The sequence below is a fragment of the Podarcis liolepis genome (genome assembly GCF_965112155.1).
Source record: "Podarcis liolepis genome assembly, chromosome: 16".
NCBI classification, from domain to species: domain Eukaryota; kingdom Metazoa; phylum Chordata; class Lepidosauria; order Squamata; family Lacertidae; genus Podarcis; species Podarcis liolepis.
In genome coordinates, this window is record NC_139567.1 from 39,766,733 (window position 1) to 39,791,629 (window position 24,897).

General features: G+C 48.0%; 1 protein-coding gene across 15 annotated transcripts in view; it reads left to right on the plus strand.

The window, feature by feature from the left end:
• Nucleotides 1–24,897, plus strand: part of BCAS3 (BCAS3 microtubule associated cell migration factor) — a 467,771-nt gene that overhangs the window by 239,205 nt on the left and 203,669 nt on the right. For all 15 annotated transcript variants that reach the window (XM_083479822.1, XM_083479833.1, XM_083479824.1 and 12 more), the window contains 3 exons: nt 5,353–5,453; nt 9,037–9,233; nt 11,283–11,380. In XM_083479822.1, coding sequence (XP_083335948.1) covers nt 5,353–5,453; nt 9,037–9,233; nt 11,283–11,380 — 396 coding nt within the window. The remainder of the gene's footprint in view (nt 1–5,352; nt 5,454–9,036; nt 9,234–11,282; nt 11,381–24,897) is intronic.

Genomic DNA, 24,897 nt, shown 5'->3' on the forward strand with positions numbered 1-24,897 from the left:
CAGGCCGCAATTGTTCAGCACCCTTTTAGCTGCTTTATGTACCACTGATGTGGCTTCTGTGCTTTCTTTTCATAAATCCAGATAAATAAAAAAATACATCAGGGAAAAAGATCCCAAAGATAAGAGCATCAGAAGAGCCTTGCTAGATCACATAATCTAATCCAAGATCCAGCAGCCTCTAATGCATGGCAGAAAGAGGAGGAACTGCGTCGTTTAAAAAAGAGAGCAGAGGGGACAGATTTTGCATAGAATTTGCATATCCTGATTTGTAAGTACTGATAGGGATGTAGGAAACTGACTTACCCTGAGTCAGGCCACTGGTCCTTCTAGCTTAGTGTTGGCTGGTGTCCGCAGAGGACACTCCCAGACCTACCTATTGAACCTGGGACCTTCTGCATGTGGGCAGATGATCTGCCACCAAGCTAAGACCCTTTGCCAGATCTCTAAATCAGGCATAGGCAAACTCGGCCCTCTGTATGTTTTTGAGACTACAATTCCCATCATCCCTTACCACCGGTCCTGTTAGCTAGGGATGATGGGAGTTGTAGTCCCAAAACATCTGGAGGGCCGAGTTTGCCTATGCCTGCTCTAAATGCAAATCTCCAAAAATTTAAATAGCCATGCAATGCATCACAGCATAGTGGGGAAAGCTATGTTCAGGGGATCTCTGTGTCTGCTCGTTCTGCTCTCCAGGTGCTGTTGATGGTTCAGGGCCCCTCCTGCTGCTCTGCCTCGTTTTGGTTCTTTATTTTAAAACTGGACTTGGACTGGGTAGCCCTTCCATGACAGGACTGTTCCTCCATAGAGTAGGAAATATGACCACCCTAGAAGAGCAGCCTGCACAAGCCAAGGTAGCCACTCTGGGGTTCCACTCGCACCCCAGTCCTGGTGACTTTGACAAAGTGAATTCTGTTTGGCCCCCTCCCCCCAATAAAAAAAAAATGGTGTTGAATATCAAGCTTGCCTCCAAGCGCCTGAGTTGTTAAAAAGTATGCATTTCTCCAGGTCAGCCATGAGCCAGCAGGAAAAACAAAGGCCTCATTCACACAAACAGCAGATGTGACATTAAAGCCGTTCCTGGACTGAATGCTAGTGACGGCCCTGCCCTGTCATCTTCAACTCTCTGAACTAAACTATTCACCCTCCTGGTTGTTGGCCTGGCTCAAGCAAATAGCAGATGAGGTGGCAAAAGTTCATTGCTGGCAGGGTGGGTGCGGGAATCACATGGTTTGGAGGCTACCCCATGAGCAGAAAAGGATCTGCATATAGAAAAGCAGCCCCTCGGTGATCTGAAGATGGCACAATAGAATTGCCATTGTCTATGATGTGTGCACTAATTTTTGTTTCTGCCCTGGTATCCTTTGCGATGGCACAGGTGTTTTGAGCATGGTAAAACCTCCGTAGCCCCACCTCCTTTGAATAGCCCCACCCATTCCTTGGCCATGTGTGGCCAAAGCTGCCTTAGCTTGTGTGTGTGTGGAAGGAAGGAAGGAAGGAAGGAAGGAAGGAAGGAAGGAAGGAAGGAAGGAAGGAAGTTACATATAGATAATGCAAAGCAGCTTCATAATGTACATTCTAATTACTAATACCAAACTCAGGCACTGAGTTATTAGCAGCTTTGCATAGCCAAAATGATGCTTCTGGGACACAAAAGGGAGAATAGCAGCATGTTCGAGGGAACCCAACTGCTTGCAGCCCAGTGTATACTGAGCATACTTAGTAACCACAGAATGCTGAATTGTGGGGGTAATGGAAAACAGGGGGAATGAGATGGAATGGAGTATCCCGAAGGTGGGTGTGCGGTTGGATGACTGGCTGGAGCAGAGAAATGGGACCATGCTACACTGTGACATCTTGTTGCTGGGTCTTCACTTGTCATTTCTAACTGGAACCACAATAATCACTAGCATTATCTGCAGGCCCCCCCTTTTTTTGGCTATGGCAGAGAGGCTATTGGATTTGGAGGAGACAGGGCAGTACAGCAGCAATCGAAAGGAAAGAGGGGAGGAATGAGGGGTTATTTTGGCTGTGGCTATAAGCAAACTTACTTGAAATCAATGGGGGTTACTTTCAAGTCAGCTTGGCTCTGGGCTCTTGGTCTTTCAGTGTTACAACAGAGGAGATCAGCTGATGCGGAGAGCCTAGAACCAGTTGTGGCTAACATTAAGATTTGCAAGTAATTAACAACAACAACGCACGTAGTGTATGAATTTATAGAGGCGCCAACATCTATTTACGGTCCTATATGTGTCTCTTTCCCATTATTAACTAGTTTACAGCACCGTTATAAAAAATGGGAGTGGGCAGAAACTTCACACGTCAAAGTTACCCCTGAAGCAACATTTCCTTCATTCTTTTCCCACTCCCCCCCCCCTTTTTCTTCACAATATGCAGACTCTAAAGCTGGTTCATTTATAAATTCTTTGTGCTTTTTAGTTCTAATTGACAGAAGCGGGACCTGCACTTCAGCAAAACATTGCAGTATTTTCTCATCCCCTGACAAGGGCCTTCCTCTGAGATACTGTAAGCTTTGAGGGTCCCTATGTGCCACCTCTGGCTTCTCATCAGATCGTATAAATCTTTCGCCTGTGTGCCGCCTCACAGCAACACCCCCAGTCCCCATATTTCCCTGTCTTTCTTTTCCAGCGGAGGCAACGTCTTGTTCACAGATGACAACAAAATGACAGGAATAAAACCAGTTACAAAAATACAGCTACCTGTAGTCAAAATTCATAGCAAAACAGCTCCATTAAAACATCCGTAATTGAAATATATAATAAACACTCCCATTAAAACCGCATCGTGGTTAAATTAGTTATACCACGTGAGGCCATTGGCCCGTTTAGCTCAGTACTGTTTACCCTGACGGACAGCAGCTCTCCCAAGGCTTTCAGGCAAAGAGCCTTTCACAGCTCTTCCTTGACATGCTGGGCATCGAACCCAAGAAGTTCTGCATGCCAAGCAGGTGCTCAACCCTTGAGCTACAGCATCTTTTATGATCTTAAAAGATCTGTGTCCCTTAAGAAGCAATGTCAAAAGGGACTCGAGGTTTACAGCCCATTCCCTCCCTGCAAGAAGACAGATTTTGAAGCCTCTACTCTTTGCTCAACAGGACAGGCACTGACCGTACCGTAAGCTCACTTGACACTCATTTTAATGACCCAGGGAGAATCGGCTGGGAGCCAACTTCCCTCTTTTCCCACAGCCCCGCCATTCTCTAATCCCGATCTTTCCTCATTCTGGCAACCCATTCATGTCCCCCGGTATTCCCACACACATTACGTCGCCCTGAATTCCGGATGTCCCCAGACGGCGGACAAATCCCCTGTCCCCCGAGGTGTCCTGATTAGAGGCAGGTTGGGGAGGCTCCTCGCGGCTGTATTCTTTCGGTTATAGATTTCACTTAACGGTGATAAAATATGGCTGTTTGGCAAAACAGCTGCTGCCGAGATGTAAATCATCTGCTCCCACCTGCCAAAAAGATCTCGGCCAACTTAATTGTCAAGGCAGCTTCAAATAAGTTGCATTAACGTCAAGGCGGCTTGATGGTTACGACTCCCTAGGCCAGGGGAGAAGCGCTGTGCTTTCGAGGGCGGCCTGCCCAGCACTGCCCGAGGAGGCGGTTTGTCACTGCGGCTTAGCTTGGCTCCTGCGTCTCCTAAAGTGGACAGTTTCTGAAAACTTTGCGGCGGGCACTGTATCGTTGACGGTGGCACTTGTCAAGGGGTGAGACGGCTCTGGAGCTGTCAGGTTTACTTGAAGCTGTTTCGCCATGCTCCTTTGTCACTGCCAGCTGGAAGACACAAGCAGCTAGTTTGAACGGGAGCAGAGGAAGCTGCCATATACCAGACACCTTGGTCCATCTAGGTCAGCACTGTCTACTCTGACTGGCAGCAGCTCCCTAAGATTTCAGACTGGGAGTCTCCGAGAATTCAGTCAGAGGATGTTCCCAGCTGGACCTGAAGATGCCAGGGATTGAACCGGATACATTCTGCATGCAAAGCAGCAGTGGTAGACCCTACATTTTGGGGGGCTCTGTAGCTTGAACTGTCATAGGGGCCCCTTCACAACCGGAAATGAGTTCTGGGTATGACCTGTTATCTTCTTCAGTGGGGTTGTTCCATGACAAATCACCACACCTTTAAAACACACGTGCTACTGACTTTGGGATTGTTGAAATACATACAACAAAATCATCAATTTGAGCCGTATGACTCAAATTGGGTCTACTAGACTCCAAAAAAATTAAGCAATGTGGCATAAAGTAACTCATACATCTTTTTGGCTTAGTTATTTAACTTAACATGCTGCAATTATTTTCTGCCTTATGCACATCCCAATTGCAATTTTACTTTGTACTTGGTGACCAGGACCTAATATTTGTAGTTTGTATTGGTTCATGCTATTCTTGAAGTTAGTTATATTATATTTGAAAAGTTAACAGACATATTTTGTCCACCTAGCTCAGTACTGCACTGCCTATCCTGATTGACAGTGGCTCTCCAGGGTTTCAGACAGGGAGTCTCTCCCAGCCTCTCCCAGGGCTTCAGACAGGGGTCTCTCCCAATCCCTGAGGCCAGGGATCGAACCTGGGACCTTCTGCATGCAAAACAGGTGCTCTACCACTGAGCTGCAGTCCCTTCCCTCTTTGTCTGCTTGTGATGTCCAAACCAAATCTAAGTATTGGTTAATTTTTAAGTGTTAAAAGTGCTGGGCTCTACACTTAACCTGGAAATTAGTCTGTTTGGCCAGCATCTCCCATTAAAAGGACCAGGTAGCAGGTGATGGGAAAGCCTCTTATCTGCTTAGGTGTGTGGCATCTCTGTAACACTCAAAGTTGTCAGCTCCCATAGTACCTATACTGAACTGCAGGGATGAGGAGCAATATATCTTTGGACACCAGATGCCAAAAACTTGCAGTGACGAAGATCTGTTGCTTTCATGTCCTGCTTGTGGACTTTTCACAAGAATCTGCTTGGCCAAAGTTGGAAGCAGGGTCCTGCAGGAGACGGTCCATAGTTCTGATACAGTGGGCACTGCTTGTATTTTCATGGAGGAGGCAAGAACACTTCTGAATACCAGTTGTGGAAATGGCAGGAGGGAAGAGTGCTCTTGTGCTTGGGTCCTGCTTGTGGGTTTCCCAAAGGCATCTTGTTCACCGCTGTGAAAACAGGATGCTGGACTAGGTGGGCCATTGGCCTGATCCAGCAGGCTTTCCTTATGGTTTCTTACGTACCGTTCCCAAGATGTCTCACACCTAGGCTCAGCCTGAGCTACAGAACTATGCCATGCGTCTTCTGAACATTATTTTGACCCTCTCTCATTCCTTTCCCCTTTCTCTTTTTTACGCAGTGGTTCCTCTGGGAAGTCCAGGACCGATCACACGGCACGAATCTTACGACAGCTTAGCATCCGACCACAGTGGGCAAGAAGATGAAGAGTGGCTTTCTCAGGTATAGATGTTCAGGGGCACCGACTTATAAAAAATATTGGGGGAGCCCGCGAAAGCTCATGAATAATAAATAAGCTCATGAATATGCAGATAAAGTGGCGCCGCCTCCTCGTGAGCGAATAGGGGAGAGCGTGCTGCACCTATTAATCAGCTCCGAAGGAAATTGGGTGGAGCTTTTGCTCGGGAGGGAGGGCAGGAGGCATGCAGCCCGACCCTGTGCATTTTGGGCTGGGGGAGGGGCGGCGGTGGCGCTCTGCTGGGGGGCGCCCGAGATTATTGGGGGGGCAGAGCCCCCCCAAACGATTTTTTGAGGGGGCTCGGGCCCCCTCAGGCCCCATGGAGTCGGCGCCTATGTAGATGTTGCAGGTTGTGTGCATGGTCCCAGGGCAAGGGGCCTGTGGCCCCCCAGTCGCTGTCAGATTTCATTTCCCATCAGCCCCAGGCACATAGGTAAAAGTCAGAGACAATGAGAGTTGGAGTCCGGCAACCTCAGGAGGGCCACAGGTTTCCCACCATTTCTTTAGGTTGGCTACATTGCTGGGATGTTTGTGTGATTAAAGTTGAGCCCGGATTGGACCTGTCTGTCGGGTCCTCAGTGAAGTTTGATATCAGATGGGTGCTCATTGGAGGAACACCCACCATGTTGCTTTTTGCCACACAATCACAGAATGCCCTCTGCATTGCAGAGCTGGTGGATCAGGATCTTTGGGTGGAGCTCTAGGGGATTTGGACGAGAACCACAAGTAGTGTGTATCCTGCAGAAAAGTGTGCATAATAATGCATATATTTCTGAAAATAACATTTAAAATGACACTGTTTTAGGAGACATTTCTTTGCAAAAAATGTGTGTATTAGGCCAGCTTGCATACAATCATGTGTATATTAGAATACATTCGTGCAAATGAATTTTCATGAGGAATATCTCAAACTAATGCGGAAATGTGAGGAACTGAAGACTGGAAAAATCAGAAATTGACAGGTTTGCCCATCCCTAGGCTGTGTTGATTTAACTACAGGTATCCAACACCTAGGAGCTAATAGCAACAGAGTGAAAATCCCCAAGCAAAGGTTCAAAGCAGCAAAACGGAGCCCACGTGCCTGGTTGTACTCCAGTGGGTCCTGTTCATTGCTTTCTGGTGACTGCCAGTGTTTGCCACTTTTCAGACATTCACCGAATTCCTCAAGCATGCATGCGAGTGCTGATGGCCAACAAATTCTGGACACCCACTGGAACATGACTTATATTGTAAAGCAAAAACACACACACACAAAAACCCAGCAGAAGTCTTTTGGGGCTGCTCAAGGGGTAATCAGGAGTACTTTGGTTATTTTTGTTAAGAGCGATCTCGGAGCACAAAAGGCGCGCACGATCCCTGAGCCAGCCACTTTAGATTAGAAGCCCCGCCGTGCGTGTGTCTTTTCCCAGACGAAAGTGTTGCCATTCGCAGTAACAGCATGCAGTGGAGAAACCCTGCCCTGCGCTTCCACTTCTCAATTAGAAGAGTGGGTAATGCGTGCTGTCATTGGGAAGTACATACAATATGTTTGTCCTGCGCTCGGCGGGGGAGTGAATGGGAACATCTGGCTTGTACCCTTGGTGAAATTGCAGAGGCATCTGTTTACCTCTCGGGCTCTGCGGCGCTGATGGTTTCGAGCTTAAAATATACAGAATGCTTTAGTCGTGGCCTAATTTACATAGCGGCGCAAACGAGCTGCCTGCATCAGGCAGACAGCCTGAGCTACCCCCACAAGAAGGGGAAATGCGGATTGAGAACGGAGCGGCCTGTGTGCTCATCTTCCTAGGCTGGGAAGGAATCGCCCAACAGCAAGACTGTGATAAAGGCGGGGGGGGGGGATACTTGTTATAACAATCACAAGTCACCTGGAGCACTGAAATTTGAGCATCAGTAGAGACAATGCAGCAGCCCAGGAACCGTATCTCTACAAATACGAAGCCAGCGTTGTGGGGAATGAAAATGACTTTGGAAGGCCACATTCTGTGTCGATTTAGATTTGGGGGCCTCGTCTTTCTGCCTCCCCCAAGCAAAGCATCTTTATTCTTCTATGATGTTGGAACCTGTAGTCTTCAGAAGATTCCTTTTACTTTTTTTGCGTGCAAGATTGTTAAACCCTTTTTTTTGCTCTCCACTTCACTTTGGTCTCCGAATCTGATGTTGCTGCTTTTCTGTCATGGGGTTGTTTTTTGTGTGACGGTGGCATTATTTTAACTTCACTTTATAATTTATTTCTTTATTGAACAATTTCTCTGTTTTTAATGCTGCCCTTCATCATTGATTCTGTGGCAGTTTGTTTCCAACAGTCCAGAACGTAATAAAATACCGTTGATGCTGTAAAGCTCAAAAAACCCCCAGTAAAGTAATAAAGCAGTAGAAAAAAAGCAGTGCATGGAAGTGCTTAGAAATACCTTTAAAAGACATGGAGAATTAAATAAATAAATAAAGCTTCACCTGGCCTCTGAAGTAAAGGCAATTCCCCATTTATGTGAAGGTTACCTTCTGAGGCACTGCGTGTTTAAGTAAAATCATGGATATTGGGAACACAATTGAAAAAGCCTGCAAACACCCTCTAAACCTCCTTGCTTAAACTCCAGCTCTCCACAGGCCTCAAAGATTGGCGCAAGGGCTCCTGGGATTGCACTTGCAAAGGCTCGTGGGATTGGCAGGTGCAGCTTTCGCACCATTTTTGCTGTTTTGCATTCTTTTAGGGCCGCTTTTGCCCCTCTTTGTGCCACTTCCCGGTTCACGGTGGTGCATGCAGTCGTGGTTGTGCGTCCCTTGAACACATGTAATTGAGGAGTTGCCTCTATAACAAAATTGTCTCTAGGCAGATTTCCCTAAGGAAGGACTTCCACAGATGGGATGGATCAGCATAAAATGCCCCCCTCCCTGGGCAGGAGCATGTTGGAGAGAGTTTGGGCAGATGACTGCTGCATGTGGTCAAGTTCATAGGAGAGCAAGTAATCCCTTTAGGGCAGCCTCCCTGAACTTCTGATTGGGCATTGCCCACAGCGAGCTTCACTGATCGTTGCAGTGTATCCCTAATAATAATTATTATATGACTCTAAGATTATTGTATGATCTGAGAAGGTTGTATAATCTTAGAAGGGGACGCTGTTGTGAGGGGCATGGCTGTGACTGTCTTGAAGTGACCGTTCACTTCTGAATTTGACACTACACTATTGAGGGGAGTGGGGTGTTTTCCTTTTTAGATGAAAGCAGATGATGGAACTAGATGTTATGTCAGATGCAAGGCAGCTGCTGAAAACAGCATCCCCCTGTTCTCCCTAAGTACATAGAGGGTCCACTGAGCTCCTTTGGCTGTTGCATCACAAGACTATGTCAGACTGTTAAGAAATCTGCCCTGCAGAAGCACTCAACACAGGGCTGCCATTTTATTGCAATTCTTTTCAGAGATCTTTAGGACACTCTGAACCCAGCAATTCAGTTATTGCATGGAGCAGGTGGGGGATATAGACAGAACCTCCTGATAAAGAGGTTACAGGACTTCGTTGCATCACAGCCATTAAGTACTGCTTTAACCCTGTTTGAATTCTCCCCTTCTAGGTTGAAATTGTGACTCACACCGGACCTCACCGGCGCCTGTGGATGGGCCCGCAGTTCCAGTTCAAGACCATCCACCCCTCAGGCCAAACCACAGTCATCTCATCCAGCTCTTCAGTGCTTCAGTCACACGGCCCTAACGATACCCCACAGCCTCTCCTGGACTTTGATACGGATGACCTGGATCTCAACAGTCTCAGGTGAGAGAGAGAAAGAGAGACGAAAACACTATTCATTTTGCATTTCCTTGGTTGTTATCCCTCTGGCCATACACAACCAGCTGCTTACTGACAAAAGTGATTCTCTCGCATAAAATGTGGGCCGAATCCCATCAAGCCAGTCTGCTGAGGGCTGTGTTGGCAATGGGTCTTGTAACTGGCCCCAATTGCCGAGTGAGGGGCAAAGTCCCCTCCATCTGGGCACAGCAGCTGAGCACAGTTGCTCAGTCACTTCCATGCAGTGGTGGCTCATGTTCCATAATAATCATAATCAAAATAAAAATAATACTTTTATTTATATGCCACCCATCTGACTGTGTTGCCACAGTCACTCTGGGCGGCTCCCAACAAAATGTTAAAAACACTATAAAACATCAACCATTAAAAACTTCCCTGTGCAGGATTGCCTTCTCGTATCTTCTAAAAGTCGTATAATTGTTTATCTGTTTAACATATGATGGGAGGGTGTTCCACAGGGTGGGTGCCATGGCCAAGATGGCCCTCTGCCTGGTTCCCAGTAACTTCACTTCTCACAATGAGGGAACCGGCAGAAGGCGCTCATAGCTGGACCTCAGTGTCCGGGCTGAACAATGAGGGCAGAGATGTTCCTTCAGGTCTCCTAGTAAGATGCAGGGAGCCCAACAATGGAGCCAGAGCCAATGATTGGCTGAGCCAGAGCCAATGACAGGAAGAGGCAACTAATTCTAGTTTTACCCTATGATCTTTTCTGATGAGTTCTACAAGGGGCAACAATGAGACTGAGGAAACTGACGGTCAGTGCCACCTGCTTGACTGGTTCTAAGTAAGGGGGCAGGCAGATGGTGGCTGGCTGAGGGCAGACTGAGCTTGGTGGGGCCCAGTGCCATTTCCCCCAAATGGACCAGCCTCCGCTGCTCTGGTACTCAAGCTGAACCAAGGAATGCCTTGAATAACCTTCTCGTGTATAAAACGCGTAGTTTTTCATTATTTTGTTATTACCGGGCACAGCTAAATCATATGGTAGAAATATGCTCCTTTGCCAGCAGCGATAACATCCCGGGATAACAAAGCAGAAGCGAATGCCGGTTCACGGCTTCTGTTCTTTCTTAGAGTGACTCATAACTTGAGTGGAGGAGAACATCACTTATTTAACCTCACTTGTACTCTCTGGTTTTCTCTACCCCATTCTAATGCATTTGGATTGATATGGATATATAAAATCGTAAAAGCAGGGGAGGCAGATCTGTTGAGAGTGTGCTGAAGGCAGACTTGGGCAGGAGCAGGAGGCGGACAGTTCAACTGAGCCGCTAGCACAATCCAGTGGGAGCATCTCCTGCACAAAACAGAGAAAGGTTCCCCCCCCTTCATAATACTAGGACTCTGGGGCACCCAAGGAAGCTAGGTGGGATCAGGACAGACAGAAGCCAGCCCCTTTTCGCATAGCATGTAGGAATTAGTTCCCATTTTTGGAAAAGCTTGTATAGAAGGACTTCCTAATGGATTGTTCCGCAGGATAATTAGTCTGTGAATGGTGCCATATTTCTTTCTTTGTTACATTCATACCCCACCTTCCCTCCCCTTTCAAGCCCTCCCCTTTCTCCTCACAACAACCCTGTGAGGTAGCTGAAGATGAGAGACAGACAGACAGACAGACAGACAGATAGATAGACAGACAGACAGACAGGGAATGAATGAATGAATGAATGAATGAATGAATGAATGAATGAATGAATGATGTCCAGGCTCATCCAATTAGCTTTGTGACCCCCCCCCCCCCAGTCCTAGTTCCTCAAGGGCTGAGGAATCTTTCTTAGGAAAAAAGTGCCTCCGTGTATGAGCCAAGCTCTGCTGAGACACCACAGCTGTCCTCTGTGCATCTGGGGTTACACAGTCCAGCTCTTTCTGGCAATGGGTGCAACCACAGACAACCAGCACTTCTCTCTTTCTGACTTGCTGCACTTTTCTGACTTGCCACCCTTTCTGCATTGCTATCCTTTTTTCCTCAACGAACCGGCATTTAGATCTAGCCACCTGTTGCACTTTGCATTGCAGGATCCAGCCTGTTCGCTCTGAACCCGTTAGCATGCCAGGGTCGTCACGTCCAACTTCTGATCGCCGAGGAATTTCTACAGCGGCCGATGCTACCTCAGGTAGGGAACGTTCCTATGAATGGACATGCATGGTCTTCTCAAGGGTGCCTGTTATCAGTTGTGCGCTGAATTACTGCTCCTCAACCTTTCGTGGCTGTAGAGTGAACTTGGAAGAGTTGTTTCCCGCCCTCCGGGTGATATTCTTGTGAAAGACAAGAAGCTTTGCTTTCACTGATGAATGAAGGTGTATGATAGTGCAGGGATGAAGGTGAGACTGAGGCAGATGCTAGGAGCCATGTTTGTGACCATGTGACTAGAGGGCAGCGCCCGATTGGTGGGCAGGACTCCCTGGGACGTCTTGACGGAATGCAGGAGCTGTGGCCGCCACCACAACTTTCAGGGCAGAATTAGCTTGGTCTGTTTCCCCCTTCCTGGGTCAGGAGTAGCTGTCATCTTTTGGAAGCAGAATGAAAGCGGGGGTGGTTGTGATCAGTCAGCCATGGCCTGATCAACACCTGATTGACTTAAATACAGAGCTTGGTTGGAAAAGAGCAATGTCGTCTCCTTACGTCTTATTTCATTTGATCTCTAAAGCAGAGGTGGCTGATCAGATGATGTTAGACTGCTGCTCCCATTGTCCCTGAATATTGGCCATGCTGGCTGGGCATGATGGGTGTTGTAGTTCAGCAGCATCTGGAGGGCTACACATTAGGCACCCGTGCTATAAAGTTACTTCTACAAGATATGGAGAACGGATGGAATAGACAACATCTTTGCCTCTCCTTTTTGTGTGTGTATGTTTCCCCCTATCATTCTGAGACAGGGTCTCTCCAGCCATCCATTCCTATTGTGCATTCACGATGATTTGTGCTTGTGGCAGTTTCAGGGTGGCTATATGCCGTCTCACCTTCAGTGTTGTTTGCACCTGCAAACGTTTCAAGGCAGACATCCTGTTCCGTTTCCAATCAGTGCATGACCTGTCACTTCCTGCTGAAATCCTGCAACTTTTTATACTGAAAATGCTTGGGGGTGTTGTTGTTTCTGGGGTGTCCTGTTTTTGTTGCAATAGGACAATAACATTGAGGCAGCATCGCGGAAAAAATAAAGCAGAGTGATATGTGGATGGTCCAGGATAAATCCACCGCTCATGTACTATTAATGTCTTAATGGCATGCTGCAGAATACACCCCCAAACAAACCACCAGTCTGGAGGGGCCCTTAGCCAGAAACCAGTTGTTAACAATTTGAGCACAATGCCTATAGTTGTATGAAGCAGAGAAAAGATAATGTGCATTTAAAACTGAGCTGTTGACCTCCTCCCATAGTAAATGCTGTGTTCTGTTCCCTCCCCTTTTTAATTTCTTAACCTGATCCTAGCAACTCTTCCGTGGCTCAGTGCTTTGGTTGCTCTTAATGTCTTCCATAGTGTTATAAGCAAGATGCTCTCTGCCTGAATTTGGTCCCACTCTGCCCAGGTTCAGTGCATGAGAGAGCTTGTGGGGTAGGTCAGCCCCGGACCAGCTTCCGTGATTCGTGGCAGCGCCTTTACCATATTCGTCCAGAGAGAAGGACAACACAGCCTTACATTTTAATTCAGCTGTATAGCTTTCGAAGGGTTCAGCACCGCCGGATTTTCTCCAGCAAAATCTCTCACAAGTGGAGTTATTAAACACACAGCATTAGCAAAAACACTTGGGGCTTGAGGAGGATTTTAATCTTTAGTGATTCGGAAATCCCTGGAGACTGCTGATTGGATTGAGGTTTAAACTGTCAAAGGAAACTGAAACACATAGAGAAAATTGATTTGTGAAAGTTGTTTAAAGGGGAGTGGAGGGGGGGCTCTCCTTTCTCCTTTCTATAGAAGCAAAGTTTTAATCCAGGCATCACACAAGCTGCCAAGTGTATTTATTGAAATGTTTTAATAATTACTTTTTAGTCTAGTGTTGTGAATCGTGAATGGCCTAACCGTCTGGGCAGCTGCTCTAAGCCGGCAGCTCATGGGATAAGGTGCGAGTTACACAATGGACATTGGTGTCGTTGTAGTTCAGGGAGGAGGGACATCAGGCCCAGAGTCTGAATGCAGCCTCCCAGGATTTGGCCCTCGAGGCTCCCTCCAGGCCACACTCTTCACTGCCCCTTCTTGACAACCTTCTTCAGTCAGAACATAAGAAGAGCTCTGCAGCTGGATCAGGCCAAAGGGGGCCCATCTAGCCCAGCATCCTGTCCTCACAATGACCAGCCTGGTGGCCCCATGGGAAGCCTACAAGCAGAACCCGAGCACAAGAGCCATCTCTGCCACTGTGGTTTCTTGCTACTGGCATTCAGTCCTTTACCGCCACCGCCAGTTGCAATTTTCAAATGATTTATTTGCAGAAATGCCACTATTCCCTTGAAGAAGAAGAAGAAGAAGAGTTTGGATTTGATATCCCGCCTTTCACTCCCCTTCAGGAGTCTCAAAGCGGCTAACATTCTCCTTTCCCTTCCTCCCCCACAACAAACACTCTGTGAGGTGAGTGGGGCTGAGAGACTTCACAGAAGTGTGACTGGCCCAAGGTCACCCAGCAGCTGCATGTGGAGGAGCGGAGACGCGAACCCGGTTTCCCAGATTACGTGACTACCGCTCTTAACCACTACACCACACTGACTTGAGGATCTCTTGCACCACTTTCAAGCCTAACTGGCTTCCCTTATTGTTGGAATAGGCTTCATTTTAAGGTGCCTGAATTCCCCACCCCTAAAAAAACAAAACAAACCAACATAGGATGAAATTTGACATCCAAGACCCATGCTGCAAAGCTGGATCTGCACATGCAACAGAAGGAAGGGAAAACTCACCAAGAACCAGAGGTGTACCTTGGCTCTCTTACGCCCTTGGCAGGAGCTGTATTGACAGCATCCCTTGCACCCTTGGCAGTCACCAGCTCCCTCCATCTTTCTTCACAGTATTTGCTCCCCACCCCCAGTCTGCATCCTTGGTAGGCACCAACTGGGCTGACTCTTAGGTATGTCCCTGCCAAGAACCCTTTGGTATAATCTTCTGATGCAGAGCTGGGGCACCGGTGGCCTTCTGGATATGGTTGGACTCCGACACCCAGCCAGCATTGCCAGTGGTCATGGATGATGGGCGTTGGAATCCAATGACATCTGGAAGGCCAGTGCTCCAAGAAGTAACATTCCCTTCTGTGTGGGAGAGATGGCAGAACACCTCTATTTAGAAGAGGCAGTTCCCTCTGAGTTAGGACAATGTTCTTCGGAGCAGTGGGTTCAAAACCTGCGGTCCTCCAGCCCCAGCCAGCATGACCAGTGCTCAGGGATGGCAGAAGCTGGAGTCCAGCCATGTCTGGAAGGCCACACATTCCCCAGTTTTTTGAAATACAAGGAACTGAAATAATTGCATGATGTGCCTCTGTTTAGCCTGCATTCCCCCTTCCTCAGTTCAGTGTCATGTCTAGGGGTTTTTTTGGGGGGTGGGGTGGCCAAGATGCCATGGGAGAAGAATTCTTCCTCATCCTCTCTGTTGCAGATGATCATTCACTCACCCAAAGCACTGTGGGTCAGGGGTAGAACATCTGCTTTGCTTGCAGAATGACCCAGTTTCAATCCCCACATCTCCAGGACCCGTGCTTGAAACCCTGGAGAGTCGCTGCCAGTCAATAGGGCCTGACTCAGTATAAGGCAGCTTCCTATGGTTCCCCCCACCAACCCTTGATGCTTACTAAAAGGCAGCAAATTGGTCAAGCAGAGCTTTGAATAGAAGCTTCTTGATTGCAAATGGCATTCCTCCACTGTGTAACGCCGTGTTCTACTGTAAATATTCCAACTTCCTGCTGAGATTGCCAAAATGGCACTGTGTTCTTCGCAATGACCAATTTATTGGAAAATGCGTTGTGTCCCCCTCCACACACGCTTCTTTATTCTATTTGTAAAGGTTTGTGGAGGGTTAATAGGTCATAAATTTTTACTACCCATCCCAAACCAGGAAGTGATTCTTCTCTTATGGCCCGTTGCGTCCTGAGTCTCTTGCGCTCTTCTAAAGATGCTTATCTGGCTCTTTGATTGCCTGTTGCTTGGAGATACGGCTCCAGTGGCGCCTTCCCTTATCAAGGCCCATCGCTTGGTCTTCCCATCAGAAAGTTGCAAGTGTGTGTTTTTCATCTTTAATTGATCTTACAGCACATTTTATAGCCTTCGCTTTTCCCTCTCTCCCCCCTCCCACCAGCATGGAGGACAGTTCTTTCCTTTGTGTGAGATGTGATGGTGGCATAACTGATTCCAGGGGGATAGTTAAGAGGGGTTTTTTTAATTAAAAAAATTAAAAAGAAGCTGCTGAATTATGAATATGGATATACATGTAGAGCAGCCCCTGCACTGGAACACTGAAGGGGAATTGGACAAATGAGCCAAGGCAATGCTTCACAAACATCTGGCAGCGCTCTTGCATCCTGGCCCCAAACCTTAAACATTTTTATTTTCAAAGTATGTAAGATGAAACACAACCCGCCTGCAGAGGAACCCCCTTCCCAGAAGGTCACTGTTCTGGGCATAGGAGCTGGTTCCAGGTCTGAAATGGACTTATCAGCCCCACCCCAGCTATGTCAAGGACTTGACTATCGCTTACCCAATCATGGGCAGGAGTGGACAGCTGGATCCTGGAGCTGCCATTTAAATTTCCCATGATGCCTTACAGCAGAGCTTTCCAAACTGTGTGCTGGGACACATTAGTGTGTCGGCTGCAGTGTAGGTGTATCATGTGAACACTCCCTGCACTACTCCCAGGGCTGGAAAGGGGTTAGATTAACCTCTGGTTTGCCAGTAAAACTGAATGACTGTGTCATGAAATGATGCATGTCTAAAATGTGTGTCACCGACATGAAAAGTTTGGAAAGCTCTGCCTTACAGTGACACTACATAGAGAGTATTAGGGGAAATTAACATTGTGGCTTCTACAGCCTGCCGCTTTCTTTAAAAACAGGAGAGGGGAACCAGGCAGGGCACATACCGGCAGCGCTACCCAACTAGGTTTCACTCAGAGTTGACCTGTTGAAGTTAATGGACCTAACTTATCCATGCTCATTAAATTCAGCGGGTCTACTGTGCATCAAACCTTGTTGAATGGCACTCTGTTGCCCCAGCAGCTGGGCAGGTGTGACTTGAAACAAGCAGAAGCAGAGCAAGAAATGAAGTAGTGCATGGGTGGGGGAACCTCAGCCACAGGGGGTGAATGCGGCCCTCCAAGTCTCTCTATCTGGCCCTCAGGGCACCCTCCAGGCCACGTACCCTTCCCAGCCATGCCTCCTCTCAGAGGTGAAGAGAGGTTGTTCCTCTCAAATCCTGCATGTGGGCTTCCCATAGCCAACTGGTTGGCCATTCTGAAAATAGGGTGCTGGACTCCCTTTTGGCCTGATCCAGAAGGGCTCTTCTAGGCTGACAAATACCTGTATTGATTGTACCTGTCAAGCCTGGTGCCTGTCTTTGCCACAGGATCTGACTCCAACATAGGTAGGAGATGGCCAAATGGGCCTGAGACAAGGAGAAGTGACCACAGATAGGCTGGAGGTCATATGTGGGATCAGGCAGGGCAAGGCAAGGCAAGGCACAGCCACAAAGTCTGCTTGGCTCCTCCATGTGAGAAGTCACTCAGCCTGAAGAACTGGCTTGGCTGGAAAGTTTGTCTAGAAACCTGTCACCCCTCGATTGGTTTTTGATCTCTTGTTTTGCACACAAAAGGTCCCAGGTTCAGTTCCTAGGCTCTGCAGGTCAGGTTTCTCCAGCCTGAGACCATGTAGACACTGATTCTACTAGAGGGACCAATGGTCTGACTCTGCTTCCTGTGCCCTTTAGCCACAGAGCCTAGTCTGGTTTGCTGAGGGACCAGAGTGCCAATAGCACAGCGGGGTAAGATGCTGGAGACCCTGGTTCAAAATACAAATATACACATCAGTACCTCTAATAATTTCAAGGTTAACCCAGCCTTGCATCTTTGATGCTCAGATTTATGAATGCCAATTGCTGGAAACCACAGGAAAGGAAAACGCTTTTGTTCTTGGGTTCTGCGTGTGGGCTTCTCACAGGCATCCAGGTGGCTAGTGTGAGAACAGGACTTTGGACTGGGTGGGCCTTCTTACGTTCTCATGCATGGATTCCACCATTAGATAGAATACAAGGTGGGCTATGCACACACACATACACATGTCTTTGAAGGGGTGTGCCACGTGTCACCTGCCTTGTTGCATTGTGAAATCTAGCTGTGCAAACAGTCCCGTCTGTCAAGTCTGTATAAACAAACACTGCGCTAGTAAAAGCACTCAACTGGCGGGCTGGTGACAGCCTTCAAAGGGCTCGGCATTCGGCATCTTGCTATTTAAAGGCCTAGCCTCACGGGCAGAATTTCAGAAATGATGGGAGCTGCCAGGCACTGCAGTCTTGCATTATGATAATATTGACATTGCAGCTGGAGTTGGGGCAGGTGGCGGTGGTGGTGAGAGGGAGAATGGCTCTTGCAAAATGTTTAAGCTAGTGACATCAACCTGTTTGGCCCACATCGCTGATTCAGAACATGCAGATGGCTTAACTGCCTCTGGAGACCGAGGCTACAGCAAGAGACTCCTAAAGGTTTTTGTGTGGTGTCTAGAGAGCAGGGGTTGCAAACCCATTGACCTCCAGATGTTGGGACTCCAGCTCCCATCAGCCCCATCCAGCGTAGCCAAAGGTCAGGGGTGATGGGAATTGTAGTCTAGCAACGTCTGCCAGGTCCTGGGCAGTAGCAGGGTTTGTGCAGCTGGGTGGCAGAGGATTCTGGGAAGTATAAGGGGACCCACTTGGGTGTGCCTCACAGGGAGTCTGTGCAGACCCAACACTCTGCACATCCCAAGGGACAGTTGGTACTATTCAGACAGCCTGTCTTTCAGGCCAGCTTGACTGCTGTTATCAGTGTTCTTACTGGAAAACTCCCAAGGAGCCACAGGGTACCCTAGAACACAGCTGAGAAGCTAGTAAGAAGGTAAGAAAAGCCCTGATGGATCAGGCAAGTGGCCTATATTGTTTCCAGCAACTGGTATTCAGAGACATACAGCCTCCAAGAGCGGAGGAAGAACATATCCCTCATGGATGCTAGCTATTGATAACCTTATCCTTCGTGAATTTGTCCAATCCTTTTTTTAAGTCTTCCAAGTTGGTGGCCCCTCTCGTAGGAAGAAATTCCATACTTTGTGCATCATGAGAAGAAATCCTTCTATTCTGAATAACACCAAAATATTCATATAGATTCTCTCTCTCTCTCTCTCTCTCTCTCTCTCTCTCTCTCTCTCACACACACACACACACACACACACACACGGAAGAGATAGTTGGCCAAAATGATGGCCCAAGATATGAGTGGGGGGGACAAAATGTTGCTTAGGATTTTGTCCTCCTGAAACACAGTGGCAGCTCTGAAGTTGTGTGTATGCGTAGGAGGAGCCTTGGCTTTCCTAGGGTCATGAGGCAGGGCTCAATTTGTGGACGAGTCAGCAGCACGGCGCCACGGCTGTCCCCTGCTTGGCTCGAAATGTTGTTATGGCCCTGGATAAGTGACAGAAACGATAGCATCAAAAATGTACACTAGTAAAATCTTGTTAAGGAAACGCCACCGTTGGGGGGGCAAGGGGTGGGTGAAGGAAATAGCCCTTGGAGGTGATCACAAAGCAAGAAAATTGGTACTGCGGGAAGCAGAGTGTTCTGATGCATTTGGGGGCTTCAGGATAATAAATTTAATTCTGCCACTTAATGCGGTGATCGCAAAGCAACCCCAAACCGTGCGCGGGTAATGGAAATGCGCGCAAAGATTATGCGGGGCATTTCTGTATCCTTAAGGAGGTAAATGTGAGCTGTTGTTGGAGGGGAGGTCGCCGGCATTAAATCAGGGAGGGGTGGTGGCCTTTTGAGGGGGGATGCAGCTTTAAATGGAAGATTAATGTACATCAGGGGAAGTATATCCCCCGGAGGAAGGAGAGGCACGGAAATTCCAGATGCTGCTCCAGATTGACAAAGACAAAATGCCAGGTTTCCAAATTTAGGATTTTACCAAAAAAAGCACAGTGCCTAGCTCTTAGCAGTCCTGATAGGAGAGAGAGAGAGAGAGAGAGAGAAAGACAGAGAGAGGATTTGTGTGCGAGAGAGAGGAGATCATGGGAGTCACTGCAGTTGTATGTGTGTTCTGTTAAGTTCACAGTAATTATGTTGTTGTTGTTGTTGTTGTTGTTGTAAATGTTTCTATAATGCCTTAAAGCAGTGGCTCCAGGGAATCCTTTCTACACTGATCTATGGCTGAGGAATTATTCTGCCTTTGTTTCACAGCACTGTGCTGCAAAGGGCTTTGGGAAGTGTCCCATGGTGCACACTCCATTCACAGAGGGTGGTTGGCTAGCCGGCTGAGCCACCCTCTTGAGCTGTTCTGCATGGGTTTGCCCTATAACCAGCCCAGGACTCTCTTCTTGCAGGAGGAGGTCAGTAATAGAGGGCAAACTGTCTTTCACTGATGTTCCTCCTCCCTTACTGACCTGCGCACATTGAGGGAGCCGCTGAGGATTGAGCCACTGAGGATGTTAGGGGTAGGAGAATCTGGCAATCTCATTTTCTTGCATTTTCCCACTCTTCAGTTCAGTCCCCCACATTCAGCTGGTGAGGTTGACTAACAAAACAGAAATGTTAAATTATTATAGGAAAACATTTCTTCTTCCGCCTTCATCAGTTGCTCTGATAAAAAGGATGTTTCCAAAATTTATTTATTGTATTTATTAAATTTATATATCTGAAGATCTCAGGGCAGTTCACAAGATGAAAACACAGAATAAAAGCACAAATAAATAGATAGAGCAAAAACAAACCAATAACACCCCCCTCCCACAAACACATTTAAGAGAAGTTGAAGGGGAACATTTTCACTTGGCTTAGGTGTCAGACAAACCTCCCTGGGGATTGTCAAACAGCTTTTAGGATCGGATGAGCTGATGGGAGTTGTAGTCCAGAATATCTGGAGGGTGTCATGTTGTTGAAGGCTGAAATAATAGTTTGCCTGCAGCTGCCTAGTACAATGGAACCTCGTGTTACGGGCGGGATGCATTCCGGAGGCCCGTCCGTAACACGGAACTGACGCAAGCTGAAGTGCCGCGTCTGCGCATGCGCGTGGCACGATTTAGCGCTTCTGCGCATGTGCGAGCGGCGAAATCCGGAAGTAACCCGTTCCAGTACTAGTGGGCTGCTGTGGGACATAACACGAAAACACGTAACCTGAAGCAGACGCAACATGAGGTATGACTGTAAATTCCTATGCTATCTGCATGGGATTGTGGGCACACGCACAGCCAAACAGCTGCCATGGCCACTCACATTAAGGAAGTGGGTATGATAATGAGCTCGATTTGCACACTTTATTCTCGTTGTAAGATTAGAACTCCTTTGGGATCAAATCTGGAATGGAAAAGTGAACAGAGAATCAACGAGTCATACATTAGCACAGCCCTCCAGACATCATGGACTCCTCTCATCATCCCTGACCATTGGTCACACTGGCTGGGGCTGATGGGAGTTGGAGTCCAAAAGCATCAGGGCAGTGCCAGCTTGGAGAAGGCTACACTAGAGGAATTCAGTGTGAGGTCAGGCTGAGGCATGCATAGCCAAAAGGCAAGGCAAAATCATTGGGCTAAGCAGCAGGCCAATATTAGTTCCCAGAAAGGCAGCCCAGGTGGGTAAGGTGAGAAAGGAGCAGGAAGCCAAGACCGACCAGGCTGGAGAACAAGGGGAAAGCTTGCAGAGTCAGGAGAGTGTAGCAGGGAGAGGCAGGGGCAGAGTGTGGAACAAAGGCTATGAGCTTTGTTTGCTCCTTTCATGTGCAGACAGAGGTCTGATCTGTACGTTCAGCAGAATGAGGTGGTGGAGTGGTTTGTACCACTTCAAACACAGGGGTGGGAGATGTCATTTTTGAATAACTACGAACAAAAGAAGGGGTGTGGATTCCTGCCTGTCCCTTGCTGTGCTATTTTCCCTTTTGCAACAGAGTCTCTCTCTCTTGTGGCAAAGCATGCGGTGGGGGAGACGATTCTAGCATTTTCAGCCTGGCCCCAGTTTGCCACCTCAAGTCTCAGCCCACCTGTTCCCCACCTAAATTCTCTGGCGTGTGTGGACCAGGCCAAAGATGGCAGACAGGCAGAGGGAGTTACACAGATACATACCCACCAACATTTCTCTGATGAAAATAGGGACTTCCTACATCAACATCATCAATAATAATAATAATAATAATAATAATAATAATAATAATAATATCCCACCCATATGACTGGCTTGCCCCAGGTACTCTGAGCAGCTTCCAACCTATATAAAAACATAATAAAACATTAAACATTAAAAAACTTCCATATGCAGGGATGCCTTCTGAAGGCTGTATAGTTACTTCTCTCCTTGGCTCAGGGGTCGCATAACTCCATACCCTCCAACATTTATCTGATGAAAATAGGGACGACCTAAGGAAACTCAGGACGTTCTGGGATCAAATCAGAAACCAGGACAGCTTCTATAAATCCAAGACTGCCCCTCGAAAATGGGGACACTTGGAGGGTGTATGGATTAAGGGAAGGGAACAGGCTGGTTCCAGTGAACAGGAAGTGGAAGATGTACGTAGGGGACAGGAAAAGGCAGGCACCAATCACAGGGGGAGCTGTGGAGCAAAAGCTGACATCATAACACAATGATGCTCCTGCAAAGAGACAGAACTGGCTGCACGGTTTTGGCCCAGCTCCCCAAAGGTCTGTGATTCAGGCCTATCAGTGGCCAATGGACACAGCCCTATGGGCCAGACTAGAGGCTGCACTGCTTTCTGGGTCCATCTCTCTCTCTCTGTCGCTGTCTCTCAGTTTCACGAACACCTCTTGCCTGCATCAGCACGTTCAGCTTCCCTTTCCCTCTCAGGCACCATCAAATATTTATCCCCAAACGTTGTAGAGTCACTTGAAGTGCTGCCCGGGAGCCGCAGAGCGCAGCTCTACTCAGGTAGCAGAGATGTGTGAATGCAGCCAGCCGATGGGAGCTGGCGGCGTTGGGGAATTCCTGCGCGGCCCTTATCGCCGCCGGCAACTGCTTGACAGGCCCGAACGGCCACCGGTTTCCTATTACTGGCGTTGAGAGGGCCAGGGGAGGCCTGGCGTCACGAATAAGTAGGCTGCGCTGGTAAGAGCCGCTGCCCGCAGGGTCCTGGTTGGCTGCAGGGATGTGTAATTAAGATGCCCTGAAATCCTTCACCTGAACCAGTAATTACCTGGATGGTATCAAGGAGGGTGGTTGTTGCAGACAGTGGCTTCATTCAGGCGACATGGAGCTAATCTAAGAAACAGTGACCGGGGGAGGGAGGGGATTTGACCCATTCCCCATCGCGCGCCCCTCGGTTGTTCACAATAATGGAAATCCTTGAATTTGTTTGAGTGTCTGGAGGGAGCTAAGGAGGTTCAAAATGCAGCAGGCTTGGTTTTCAGTCTAGTTAAAGCAGGGGTGGGAACCTTTTGCAAACTGAGGGCCACATTCCCTTCTGGGCAAGCTTGTGAGGGCCATATACTAGTGATGGACAGCGTTAGAGGCCAAAGTGGGCGGATACATGAGGTTTATCTTTGTATGGTAGGCTCATTTCCTACACATACTCCTTCATCCCTCCCTCTTCTCCACCCAAGCAAGCAAAAGGCATGACCAGAGTTCAAGGACACATTCCAGCCAGGCACGAACACTGTCAGTGAGGGGTGTGGCCTGCGGAGGGGTGTGGTGTGGGTAGAGTCCCAAGGCCCAGGCAGAGAGGTCTGGGGTCTGCATGTTACCCTCAGGGCTGGGGCTTACCACCCCTGAGTTAAGGTTCTCAAGGCTGCTGCCCATCAGCGTTGACATTCCTGGGCCATCTTTGCAGCATTCATTCAGAAGGCAGGCCCATCGTTGAGCAGCAAAGCGCCTTCTTCATATGCAGGAGTTCCCAGGTTCCATCTCTGTTATCTCCAGCTCAAAGTAGCATTGCCAGGGAAGACTTCAGCCTGAGAACGGCTTTCGGAAATGTCAGCTGGTCAAAAATATGGTTGCCAGTTTCCTGATGGGGTTTAGGTGGTCGGCATTGCTGATATCAGCTCCACTGGTCTGCCAGCGTGTCTCCCCAAATCCAATTTAAGGTGTTGCCTTTGATTTTTAAAACCTTAGTTAAGCTTCATTTGCGGACTTAGAAAACAGCAGCAGCTTTAACCAATACCAACCACTCGCTTGACTGATTTCCATTCCTGACCAGAAACAAACCTGCAAACTGCAGTGCCCACTTCCTTTTCTCTTTTCATTGGAATTCTCTGACTTCCTTTCTTGCAAGCCTCCACCTATTTAGGTTAGGAGAAAGTGGGGCGCTCAGCAGGAACACCACTTCTGTCTTTGCTTAGCTTGCTTTATCTCTCCAATTACAAGAGGCGAGGAAATCAATATTCTGCAGCCTTTAAATCATCTTGAAATTGGAAGAAAGCGAGCAACACATGCAAACATTTAGGGTTGTGCAGCAAACAGGGCCTAGTTGCGCCAGTCCTCAGTGTCTCCCCACTTGCCGCCAGCCCTGACGTCGCTGTCTCTGTGATTGATGTCTTGACCAGTTAATGGGGCTCAGAAGTTAATGGCACAGGGAGCCCCAGATTGGGTATATTATTATTATTATTATTATTATTATTATTATTATTATTATTATTATTATTATTCACATAAGCATCATAAGAAGGTGTGCTGCACAAGAAAAGGTCGTTCTCATCCAGGAGTGACAGGAAGTTGATGAGAGACAAATTTTAAAGCTCCTGTTTGGGCAAAACATCCCAATAAATTTCAAGGGAAGGCAAAGTATGGGGGGGGGGAGAGTTTAGGTAAGACTAATTGTCTGATCTTGGCAGAGTTTTGCCCCAGGATATTGGGTGCCAAGAAAGGAGCAGGCTAAGAAAGGTGTGAGGAACCTTTGGCCCTTCGGATGTTGCTGAACTGCAGCTCCCATCATCCCTGGCTATTGGACATACTTGCCTGGGCTGATGGGAGTTATAGTTCAGCAGCCTTTGGCAAGCCACAGGTTCAAAGTTCCTGCACTAAGAACACAAGAAAATGAGAACATAAATTACTCTGGATCAGTCCAGAGGCCCATTGAGTCCAACATCCTGTTTTCAGTGGCCAACCAGATACCTCTGGGAAGCCTGTAAGTAGGACCTGAGTGCAACAGCATTTTCCCCACTTGCATTCAGAGACATACTGCCTCTGACAGTGGAGGTAGAGCATGGCTGTCAGCCCACAGGGTATAAACAGAACATTGGTCCAGAAAAGGCAAGTTTCAGTTCCTGGGAAAGCAGATTAATCATGTCAGCCTAGGCTGAGGCTAAGGGGCCCTTGCACATATACCTGATGCTTGAAAGACGGCCTCCTTCCCTATCAACCCTCCCCGAGTGTTAAGATCACCAGAGGGGAGGGACCCTCTTGGTAGTTCAGAAATATGGAGGTGGAGGTGCAGGTGGCCAGGGAGAGGGCATTATCTATGGCAGCCCCTAAGTTGTGGAATGCCC